General features: G+C 38.8%; 3 protein-coding genes and 1 pseudogene across 3 annotated transcripts; 1 reads left to right on the forward strand and 3 right to left on the reverse strand.

Moving 5' to 3' along the window:
• The first annotated feature begins 277 nt into the window (after positions 1 to 277).
• Positions 278 to 2261, forward strand: LOC113299169 (pentatricopeptide repeat-containing protein At2g03880, mitochondrial-like). The gene has a single exon (XM_026548140.1). It carries the CDS (start codon positions 327 to 329, stop codon positions 2226 to 2228), a length of 1902 nt encoding a protein of 633 aa, XP_026403925.1. The 5' UTR covers positions 278 to 326; the 3' UTR covers positions 2229 to 2261.
• Positions 2262 to 2389: 128 nt separating this feature from the next.
• Positions 2390 to 4700, reverse strand: LOC113299194 (annotated as a pseudogene).
• A 101-nt stretch (positions 4701 to 4801) lies between these two features.
• LOC113299187 (aminoacylase-1-like) lies at positions 4802 to 8000 on the reverse strand. The gene is made up of 5 exons (XM_026548151.1): positions 7286 to 8000; positions 6500 to 6762; positions 6165 to 6302; positions 5281 to 5520; positions 4802 to 5137 (listed from the first exon to the last, which is right to left on the reverse strand). The coding sequence occupies exons 1-5, from the start codon at positions 7866 to 7868 to the stop codon at positions 5024 to 5026; spliced, it is 1338 nt and encodes a 445-aa protein (XP_026403936.1). The 5' UTR covers positions 7869 to 8000; the 3' UTR covers positions 4802 to 5023.
• An 89-nt stretch (positions 8001 to 8089) lies between these two features.
• On the reverse strand, positions 8090 to 11071 carry LOC113299177 (aminoacylase-1-like). The gene is made up of 5 exons (XM_026548144.1): positions 10390 to 11071; positions 9894 to 10156; positions 9411 to 9548; positions 8660 to 8890; positions 8090 to 8491 (listed from the first exon to the last, which is right to left on the reverse strand). The coding sequence occupies exons 1-5, from the start codon at positions 10985 to 10987 to the stop codon at positions 8378 to 8380; spliced, it is 1344 nt and encodes a 447-aa protein (XP_026403929.1). The 5' UTR covers positions 10988 to 11071; the 3' UTR covers positions 8090 to 8377.
• Positions 11072 to 11295: the final 224 nt, after the last annotated feature.

The following is an 11295-nucleotide window of genomic DNA, read 5'->3' on the forward strand; positions in this document are numbered from 1 at the left end:
TTTACAATTATACCCCTGAAAAAATAGTATGTATAACGAGTTATGTATTGATTCATAATAATTTCGGATAATTTTGGATGTAACGGAATTCAAAATTAATTATGGGCCTGACAATAAGAATATTTTTTTTTCTGGATCTGCGCCTAAGTTTCTCTTTCCGAAAATTAATATGGCTGGGTGCAAAGCTCTCACGCAAAAATCAGAGCTAGTGTTATCATTTTGTAATAGTAAGCTCTTTCTGACCTACAGACGAGAATTACTCTAAGGCAGACGCAGAACCCCAAAGTAAAATGTAACTTTAAGAAACCACTCTAGAATTTCATTCAATGAAGACAATCTTTAGATCCATCACTCCTGTGAAGCTTTTGCGTTCCTCGATCTCTCTCGCTGCCCAATCGTTGTCTTTAAATCCATCAACTTTGATTGATGATTTCACCAAGTTTTGCAATCAAAGAGACCTTCCCAAAGCCATTAACGCACTGGGTCGTCTTCAAAATCATGGAATTCGAGCTGATGCCATTACTTATTCTGAACTCATCAAGTTATGCGTTTCTAAAGGTGCCATTAAAGAAGGCAAGACTATTCACAACCACCTTTACTCAAATGGGCACGAGCCTGCAGTGTTTTTAAATAATGTTCTGCTCAATATGTATGTGAAGTTTAACTCACTAGACGAAGCACGTCTATTGCTTGATCAAATGCGTGAGAGAAATGTTGTTTCATGGACTACTATGATTTCCGCTTTTTCTAAAGCGAAGCTCAATGAAGAAGCGTTGGGGTATCTGGTTTTCATGTATAGAGAAGGTGTTATGCCTAACATGTATACTTACTCGTCGGTATTAAAAGCATGCGATGGATTAGAGACCCTGAGGCAGTTGCATTGTGGCATAATTAAGAGTGGTTTGGATTCTGATGTTTTTGTGCGGAGTGCTTTGATTGATATTTACTCAAAATGGGGTGAATTGGACAACGGCTTGTTAGTTTTTAATGAGATGATTACAGGGGATTTGATTGTTTGGAACTCGATTATAGGAGGGCTTGCTCAGAATGACAAGGGTGATGAAGCTCTGAATATGTTTAAGGGCATGAAACGAGCTGGCTTTCCGGCTGGGCAAGCTACATTGACTAGTGTTTTGAGAGCTTGTACTGGTTTAGTATTATTAGAACTGGGGAGACAAGTTCATGCGCATGTGGTCAAGTCTGAGGAAGATTTGATTCTTTATAACGCGCTTCTGGATATGTATTGCAAGTGTGGGAGTTTGGAAGATGCAGATTCTGTTTTCCAGCGGATGGCAAACAAAGATGTGATCTCTTGGAGCACCATGATTGCAGGCTTGGCACAGAATGGGCAAAGCTTAAAAGCTCTGAAACTGTTTGATTCAATGAAAGATTCAGGAATTGCTCCTAATCCCATTACTATATTGGGAGTGCTTTTTGCTTGTAGCCACGCAGGTCTGGTTGAAGATGGATTGTACTGCTTTAGGTCGATGAAAAGCCTTTTCGGGATTGAACCTGGAAGAGAACACTATGGATGCATGGTCGATCTTCTTGGAAGAGCAGGGAAGCTTGATGAAGCTGTTCAGTTCATCCATGCAATGGAAATTGAACCTGATGCAGTAACTTGGAGGACTCTTCTCGGTGCATGTAAAGTCCATAAAAATGTGGAAATAGCCATCTATGTTGCAAAGGAAGTTCTGAAACTGGATCCCCAGGATGAAGGGACTTACATACTGTTGTCTAATATCTATGCAAACGCAAACAGGTGGGAGGACGCTGGAGAAGTAAGAAGGAACATGAGAGACCAAGGAGTGAAGAAAGAACCAGGTTGTAGTTGGATTGAAGACAACAAGCAAGTTCATCTCTTTGTTGCAGGGGATAATTCACATCCAAATATCGATAAGATAAAGAGTGAGCTGAACCTGTTGATCAAGAAATTATCAGGAATGGGTTATGTCCCAGACACAAATTTTGTATTGTATGATCTCGAAGGGGAACAAAAGGAAGATTCGCTCCGTTACCACAGTGAGAAGTTGGCTATTGTATTTGGTCTTATGAACTTGCCAAAAGAAAAGCCTCTTCGGATCATGAAGAACCTCAGGTTCTGTGGTGACTGCCATACATTCGCGAAACTCGTATCAAAAGCTGAAAACCGGCATATTGTGATTCGGGATCCTGTTCGGTTTCACCATTTTAAGAATGGGGTGTGCTCCTGTGGAGATTATTGGTAGGGAAGATAGATTTTCAAGCAATTATCGGAATTCCATGCGACTGTACAGAATAAAGTCTGTACAACTCAACTGGCAGTCTGGCAGTGTTAGAGAGGTTGCTGTAAGTGAGTTGGATAGCTGGTTTATCAAGGCTAAATGCAAATATGAACTAGAAGAGGGTATCAACAAAACACCGAGATACCTGAACGATTCTGTCAGTTGTTCTCCAGATGAATTTTAGGACAAATATCTGCTGCAATTCATTATATTACATGAGGCTAATGCATCTATTAGATACCAGTCTTACAACTCTTCTCTGGAAGCTTCATCGCTCTCTGACCCAGCATAAGAGGTGAATTCTTTTATGATCGACTCATACATCTGAATTCCTTTCAAGTACTCCGCCTGGTTGAGGAACTGAGGACACAATGAAGAAATAACATTAGATAGCAAACATTCTACCTGTAGTTATGTATGCTTTGCAGTCACTGCATGTAATTTTTGGATATTTGATCTGAGATTATGAATAATTTAAAAGCGAGTTACCCGGCCTTATCTATTCTCTGCGCAAGTAGAATCAAAATTTTACCTCGTTATGGTCATGAAGCAGAATTGGAGTATTAGCCATTGGTGAGAATCCAATTGCTGGTATTCCTTGGTCCCGAAAATATTTGGCATCAGTGGAAGCTAGGAAAACCTCAGGTTTGCCAAGTTTTCCATTTGCTTTCTTTACAGCTTCCTCTAACAATTTCCACCATGCGTATGAACTATCAGTAGGAGAGATATGAGCCTTTCCAGACTTGTCATTTATGGGAGTTTTCGGCTTATACTGCCCAAGCTACAAAATGGTTGGAACTGGTTAAGAAAATAAAATAGCATTCTAAGTTGTACTAAGCGTAAAGCAGCGTCTCCCAGATAGTAAGACCATAGTCAGTATCTACTGCAGTGATTGTAATAACAAAATGGGATGCGTATTTCATTAGCAGAAATAAAATATCCTAATGATTTTGTACCTTAAATGTCATATTGCGGGTAGAAGGCGCCCATTCTTCAGAAATTCTTTTCTCCAAAGAAGCTGGATCAGCAAATGGTGGGAGTCGAATATCAAAACCCGCCTCGGCTTCAGATGGTTGCAGATTCATGATGAACCCCTAAGGAGAAGATAAAAATTAAGCCAAGTCAGTAGGAAAAAGGAAAATACTTCTGAACATTGACAAGGAGAACTGCTAGTCTAACCACTTTAAACTCTACATACTGTTGGAGATGGTGTCCCAGCTTGCAAGAAGGCCATATTAACCAAAATAACTTAACCCTCGGCCTTTAACCCGGCTTTCACCATATCGAACTGTGACGCCCTAAATCTCCTCACACTTTCAATGCTCTTCAACAGATTCTCCATTGCACTATTGTCATAAAGCTTTGCACCATGGCCTGGGCATCCAGTCGCTTTAATAACTAGACTCCAAGCGCTTCTCTCTGCGTAAAAAATCCTGTAAGTCTCATTTGGCGAAGCCAAACCTGTATTACAACATCAAAGGAAAGATATACATCACCAAATTCAACCAGTTAGCTGCTACTCTATTACATACAGACAAAAGGACAGTAAAGAAAATAGCTGAAATCAATTTCAGAACAAACTAATGGCAAGAAAATTGACAATACCCTCATCAAGGACAATTCCAACATTCATTTTGCTAAAGATTTCAGACTCCGCGAGTTTCTTGGCACCAGTACGACCACCAATCTCTTCATCAGGGACAAAAGAAAAAATAAACAGTTCGAATTGGTTGAAAACCAGAAGTTTTCAATCCCCGAATGGCTTCAAGATACTGCAATCCAACACATTTCATATCCTGTGAACCTCTCGCATAGATATCACCAAATTCATCAACATTTGCATCGAAAGGCGGATGAATCCACTTAGAATGTTCTGCTGGGACAACATCTGTATGTGAATTCAAAAGGATTGAAGGGAGATTTTGGTTCTTGCCAGTCCACTTAAGAAGAACCACAGGCTTTCCCTTGACAAATTCTAAGGTTTCATATCCTAGATTTAATGATTTAGCTTGAGAAATTATGAAATCTGCAGCTTCGTAGTATTTGGGATTTGGATGAGCTGTGTTGATTTGTAGGTATTGTTGGAACCTAGTGATAATCTGAGTTGATGATTGAACTGAAGACGTAATGAGAATGAATAACAAGATGGTGATGATAGCGTTGGGAGAAACCTCCATTATTTTGTTTGTCAGTAGCCAGAACGGAGTCTGAGAGAGATGACTTCGTCTTCAACAAAGACTACAATAGTAAGTTGGTGGATTCCATTGGCTCAACCTAACTCGATCCACATATAGCAGTTGGTGACACAATAATACTTGTTTAATCAAAAAGAGTTGGTCTTTCGCTGAGTTATATATATGTTAATGGGTGGAGAAAGCAATGAAGAAAGACTCGCTGAAAGAGAAAGAGGAGGGTCTTTGGATGAGAACCTCAAGTCTGGAGACTGCCAGTGTCATGCATTATCTGAAACTGAAAACTCGTATTTTATCAAGATTGGGGATCCTGTTTGTTGTCACAATTCTAAAGGTGGAATTTTCTCCGGTGGGGATTTTCTCCATGGCAGTAACATCTGTATTTAAAAACAGAAATATTAACAGTACAAGGAAATACTTCAGTACTTCCAGTTATATGGAGGCTATAGGAAATTGTAAGCTCCATTAGTGAGCATTATATGACAAGATGAGCATCTTCACTATATTACACAACACTAACAATGACTGCCACATTGTTAGAAATGAGCAAGGAACGGTGTCACTATCTTACAACTCTTCTCTAGAAACTGCATCACTTGTTGGCTCAATATAAGAAGTGTATTCTTTAATGATCGACTCATAGATTTCGATCCCTTTCAAGTACTCCGCCTGGTTGAGGAACTGTGGACACCAAGAAGAAATAACATACTTTTATAGGTAGTTTTTGCAAATACATGTAATTATTTAAATTTCTGGAATCAACAATTCAAATGTGCATGAAATTGCCCTTATATAATCTCAGTAAGAATAGATTCCATATTTACCTCATTATGTTCATGAAGCAGAATGGGAGTGTTGGCCATTGGAGAGAAACCAATTGCTGGTAATCCTTGGTCCCGGAAATAACGAGCATCAGTCGAGGCTGCGAAGATCTCAGGTTTACCAAGCTTGCCATTTGCTTTCTTGACAGACCCCTCTAACAACGCCCACCATGGGTTAGAACTATCAATTGCAGTGAAAACAGGCTTCCCAAACTTGTCATATACTGGAGTCTTCTCTTGAAACTGCGCAAGTTACAAAATGGATTAGAAATTGGTTGAGAAGGAAAAATAAAAACATTACAAACTATATGATTATTTTAATAAATCTGAAGCAGTGCTTCCAAATAAATCCAATAGTTAGTACCTGCTTCAAAAATCGTGCCAGTTCTAACTATTGGAATGAGGTTAACAAAACAAGTAGTCTGTTGACTCTGTTCGCAATAGGACTCCAAAGTGCTGCAATCCTATTGCACCCTAGTGAACAGTGTAGTCTAGATATTTTACCCATTAAGGGTATAGTTGTAACTGTGTATAAGAAAGGAGTCTCTCCTCTGAGTGCAATTTTACACTCTTTCAGTCACTCTCTCTCTGTACTGATACATGTCAGCACGGGGTTTTCAACAGCAAATCTAATCCCCTACATTTACCACAATCCTTTCTAAGCCTTCCCCACTGGTACCATGTTGATGATACTTGATAGTTAACCCCGGGTTTAGTAAGACTCGTGTAGCAGAAATGATGTTTCTATGTTGTTATATTCAGATGTCTTGCAAGTTGTACCAAAACTAAATAAATGGAGAAGAACATACCACCAGTAAAATTGGTGTTTAAAGAAAAAGTGATGACCATCTGGTCGTTTCTTATTAAAAATTAGTTTTGCTTCCTACCTCAAATGTCATGTTGCGAGAAGAAGGTGCCCATTCCTCAGAAATCCTTCTCTCCAAGGAAGTTGTGTCAGCAGTTGGTGGAATTCGAATGTCAAATCCAGCCTCAGCTTCAGATGGCTGCAGATTCATGACGAACCCCTACAGAAAGATAAAGAACAAATCAAGTCAGTAGGAAGAAGAAGCCACTATGTAAATTGGAGAAAGGTGTCCGTATAAGCAATACAGATAACTATGTGAGTTTGTCGGCTCAAATCCTTGACACTCTATGCACATTCAGAAAAAATCTTAACCCAAATTAAAAAAGGGCAAGTCTCAGTATTATAAGCTCTACATACTGTTGGAGTTGGTGTCCCAGCTTTCAAGAAGGCCATATTGACCGAAATTACTTCACCCTCAGCCTTCAGCCCTGCTTTTACCAGATCAAACTGTGACGCTCTAAACCTCCTCACGATCTCAATACTCTTCAGCAGATTCTCCATTGCACTGTTGTCATAAAGCTTTGCCCCATGGCCAGGGAGTCCAGTCGCTTTAATCACTAGCCACCATGGGCTCCTCTCCGCATAAAACATCCTGTAATTCTCATTTGGTGAAGCCAAACCTGGGCCACAACATGCAGGAAGGATCAATAAGCCAAGTGATTCAAGAGTTCTTCAGTAAAGTTTCAGAAGCTTATTGTATCTTATAGTTTTGAAATAATATCACTGTGGCACCACAGTCTTAACTATCAAATTTTCCAGACAAGTCGATATTAAGACACTGCTGCTATTCCGACCAATAGAAAGTTCCAGGAAAAGGGGGTCCATGTGATGTGTAGCGAAGTAATCCTAAACATTTCAATTGTGTAGGGCATTGTGGAGCTTAAACTCCACAGCCATGTTCCGTCAAGATAGTCTACCTAGGATTTTCCTTGCTAGGATGATGAACCAGTGGCGAGTGTGTGGACTATGTTGATGATTGTCTATCTAACAGTTCTTGGTGTTGAAGGTTTTGTAGTCACCAAATTACTGATGAAATGGATTCTCTGTCTAGTTTTGCTAACCTACATAAATAAATAAAGATACTCATAAACTGTAATTTAAAGCAAGTGGAAGAAAAATTGATGGAAAGAAAATTGACAATACCCTCATCAAGGACAACTCCAACATTCATCTTCTTGAAATCTTTGGACTCAGCAAATGACTGTGCACCAGCCAGACCACCAATCTCTTCATCAGGTACAAAAGATAAATAAACAGTTCTAATTGGTTCGAAACCAGAACTTTTCAATCGACGAATCGCTTCGATATACTGTAATCCGACACATTTCATATCTTGTGATCCTCTGGCATAAATGTTGCCTGATTGATCGACGTTTGCATCAAAAGGTGGGTGCTGCCATTTATGATGTTCTACTGGGACTACATCTGTGTGTGAATTCAAAAGGATTGAAGGGAGCTTTTGATTCTTACCAGTCCATTTGAGGAGAATTAAAGGCTTTCCCTTGACATATTCTAGGGTTTCGTATCCTAAGTTTAGTGATTTAGCTTGCGCAATAATGAAACCTGCAGCTTCATAGTATTTGGGATTTGGTTGAGCTGTGTTGATTTGTAGGTATTGTTGGAACCTGGTGATAATCTCAGGTGAATTATCTGAGATTGTTGATGACTGAACTGAAAAAATATAGAGGCAGAAGAAGATGGTGACAGAGTAAAGATAAACCTCCATTTCAGAACAGAGTGAGAGAGTTGACTTCAAATCTTTCACAAAAGACTAGACTAGAGTAAGTAGGTGGATTCCAGTGGCTCGAGTCGCTCGACCCAACTTTTCATCACATAAATAAGACTTCTTTAATCAAAGGAGATTGATTCTTTTAGAGGAGAGACGCTGTTTATGTCAAGGATACCTACATGTCTACAACGAAGAGGAAGGGCTTGCTGGAGCTAAAATGAAAAACTATTTCTCATCCTTTATTTTGCTGTTATAGCTAAAATGAAAAACCATTTCTCTGTACACCTGTTATTTAAAAATTTCATCAGGTCTTTAGAGATCACTGTCGAAAGAAATAACATGTTATCCAGATACATTTTATGACAAGACGAATCTGCTAAGTCACACCATACAGCAGAAGCTAATGCATCTCTTGGAATGAGCTATGAACTGTGCCAATATTTATACAGGTTGTATTGCCAAGACTAACGCATCGCCTGGAAAGAGCTAAGAACTGCAGTACTATCTTACAACTCATCTCTTGAAGCTTCATCGCTTGTAAGCTCAATGTAAGAAGTGTATTCTTTTATTATCGACTTGTATACAGCAATTCCTTTCAAGTACTCTGCCTGGTTGAGGAACTGTGGAGTGTGGACACAATGAAGAAAATAGTATCAGATGAAGAACATCCTTCTAGTTGTTTTAATTTTGTCGTTGATATGTGCAGTCTCCTAATGCTGATGGTAAATAATGATGAAAACACAGTGTGTTCCTGAACCTATTAATTCAGACTTTTTTCAGATATTTACCTCATTATGGTCATGAAGCAGAACAGGTGTGTTAATCATTGGAGAGAAACCAATCGCTGGTAAACCTTGTTTCCGGAAATAGCGAGCATCAGTTGAGGCTGGGAAGATCTCAGGCTTACCTAGCTTTCCGTTAGCTTTCTCTACAGCCCCTTCCAGCAACTTCCACCATGGGTTAGAACTATCGGTAGCAGTAACAAACTTCTTTTCAAAATTGTATCCCTGCTGCTTAAACTGCCAAAGTTTGAAAACATAGTTAGTATACACCAAAAAATGCAAGTACTATCCCAACTTCTTGAAAACAATATTCTCAAGATAAGCTAAAGCTAAAAAAACAAGCCTTAATTATTGTAATTCTTATGAACTCTAACAACTATAGTATTGCCATAGCGTAGGCCACTGACTCCGAGGGAAGAAGGGGGCAACAGGGTATGGTGAGATCAACGAAGTGCAAACCAAGCAAACCACTAAATAAAATAGCACATTTGTGAAAACTTCAAAGAAGATGGGTTTTTAGGCTTCAGTAGCTTGATGAAATAGCTAATACATGAGGAAACCCTGATTCGGTTGTATATCAAAGGATAGAAGTGAATAAGCTCAAACTTATGTGGGAAAGATAGATTTCTCACAGCAAAGCACGCCAATTTGTAGAAACTTACAAATTTCAGAAATAACATATAATTGACATTTACAGAGAGTAACTTGGTACATGTATTTAGTGATAAGCATTCCAGAAATAATGTAATATCCATACCTGAAATGTCATATTGCGTGATGAAGGTGCCCATTCTTCAGAAATCCTTTTCTCCAGGGCTACGGGATCAGCAGTTGGTGGAACTCTAACATCAAAACCAGCTTCAGCTTCAGATGGCTGCAGATTCATGACGAAGCCCTGATGGAAGATAAATACATTAGCATAAGATGGTAGGGGCGTTCATTAACTAGTTAGAAACCTAAACATGATTTAAGATATAAAAATCATATTTGCGAGCTTATGCTAGGGGCGTACATTAACTAGTTAGAAACCTAAACAATGATTTAAGATATAAAAATCATATTTGCGAAACCATAGTATCTGAGAGGACAGTTCTCTTATCGCCAAAAATTTATTTGAGTTTTTCCACATTTCCTGGTCCAAGACAATGCCACTTAGTGCACGATTCAGTTAACGACTAGATCGTTTAACAAAACTCAAGAAACTATAACTCTTGCAGGAAGTATTTTAAGCTCTACTTACTGTTGGAGTAGGTGTTCCAGCTTTCAAGAAGACCATATTCACTGAAACGACCTCACCCTCAGCCATCAATCCTGCTTTCACTAAATCAAACTGCGACGCCCTAAACTTCCTCGCGCTTTCAATACTCTTTAATAGATTTTCCATTGCACTATTATCATAGAGCTTTGCCCCGTGGCCAGGGAGTCCAGTAGCTTTAATTGTTAGCCACCATGCACACTTCTCTGCATAGAAAATCCTGTAATTCTCATCTGGCGAAGGCAAACCTGTGGGATAACATCACAATAATAAACATCATTGGTAAACTATTCACATTCCATTGGATATAGTAGCGTCAAACACACTCACAAATCACAATTGAAGCAGTGCCATTATATTGAACGGTGAGCCATTCACAATTTTAAATAAGAGGAACATGTTGCCAACATGGTACTAGCCTTGAACTAAACAACACCCAATTCATTAAAGGAATAACACGGGCAAACATTTAAAAAATTACCCTCATCGAGGACGATTCCAACATTCATCTTCTTGAATTTCTCGGACTCGGCGAACTTCTCCGCACCATCATGCCCACCAATCTCTTCATCAGGTACAAAAGACAAATAAACAGTTCGAATCGGTTGAAAACCAGAACCTTTCAATCTCCGAATGGCTTCGAGATACTGCAATCCAACACATTTCATATCCTGTGAACCCCTCGCGTAGATATCACCGAATTCATCAACATTCGCATCAAACGGAGAATGATTCCATTTATGATGCTCAGCTGGTACAACATCTGTGTGTGAATTCAAAAGGATTGCAGGAAGATTTTGATTCTTACCAGTCCATTTGAGAAGAACCAAAGGTTTACCACTGACAAATTCTAGGGTTTCGTATTCTAAATTTAAAGATTTAGCTTGGGAGATTATGAATTCTGCTGATTCATAGTATTTAGGATTTGGATGAGCTGTGTTGATTTGAAGGTATTGTTGGAATCTAGAGATGATTTCTGGTGATGATTCGACTGGGAATATGTATAACGAGAGGAAGATGATGAAGCTGATGTTGATGATTGAGTGAAGAAAAAGTTTAATTTTGAGTTTATCCTCCATGATTAATGCTTCAGAGAAGACCTACTAGTGAGAGAGACTATATAATAGGATAGTAAAACTCTAGTAAACGCTTAATTGTTGGGATCAGATTCTGACTTATCATATAGTCTTGTTGGCAAATCGAATAAATTCAATGGCCCGCTTGTTCGAGGCACTCGGTGTTTTTTTCTTTTTCTTTTTTGAAAAGAGCGGTTTTACATGGATTCCTAATAACTAAAAAATTGGTTATGGGATGTTTTAAAGATATATTAAATGTCCAAGTTATCCTTTCGTCAATTGAACCTAAATAATAAATAAAAACTCAATCT

Source organism: Papaver somniferum, chromosome 1, assembly GCF_003573695.1.
Source record: "Papaver somniferum cultivar HN1 chromosome 1, ASM357369v1, whole genome shotgun sequence".
NCBI classification, from domain to species: Eukaryota; Viridiplantae; Streptophyta; class Magnoliopsida; order Ranunculales; family Papaveraceae; genus Papaver; species Papaver somniferum.

Excerpts from the sequence above, each read along its gene's own strand:
- LOC113299169 (XM_026548140.1), top strand. The coding sequence starts at position 327 with ATGAAGACAATCTTTAGATCCATCACTCCTGTGAAGCTTTTGCGTTCC.
- LOC113299187 (XM_026548151.1), bottom strand. The coding sequence starts at position 7,868 with ATGGAGGTTTATCTTTACTCTGTCACCATCTTCTTCTGCCTCTATATT. Across the intron at positions 6,763-7,285 it reads TGGAGTTGTCCTTGATGAGG|GTTTGGCTTCACCAAATGAG; the intron begins GTATTGTCAATT and ends GTTGTGGCCCAG. Across the intron at positions 5,138-5,280 it reads TGCTTCATGAACATAATGAG|TTCCTCAACCAGGCGGAGTA; the intron begins GTAAATATGGAA and ends TGGTGTCCACAG.
- LOC113299177 (XM_026548144.1), bottom strand. The coding sequence starts at position 10,987 with ATGGAGGATAAACTCAAAATTAAACTTTTTCTTCACTCAATCATCAAC. Across the intron at positions 10,157-10,389 it reads TGGAATCGTCCTCGATGAGG|GTTTGCCTTCGCCAGATGAG; the intron begins GTAATTTTTTAA and ends GTTATCCCACAG. Across the intron at positions 8,492-8,659 it reads TGCTTCATGACCATAATGAG|TTCCTCAACCAGGCAGAGTA; the intron begins GTAAATATCTGA and ends CACACTCCACAG.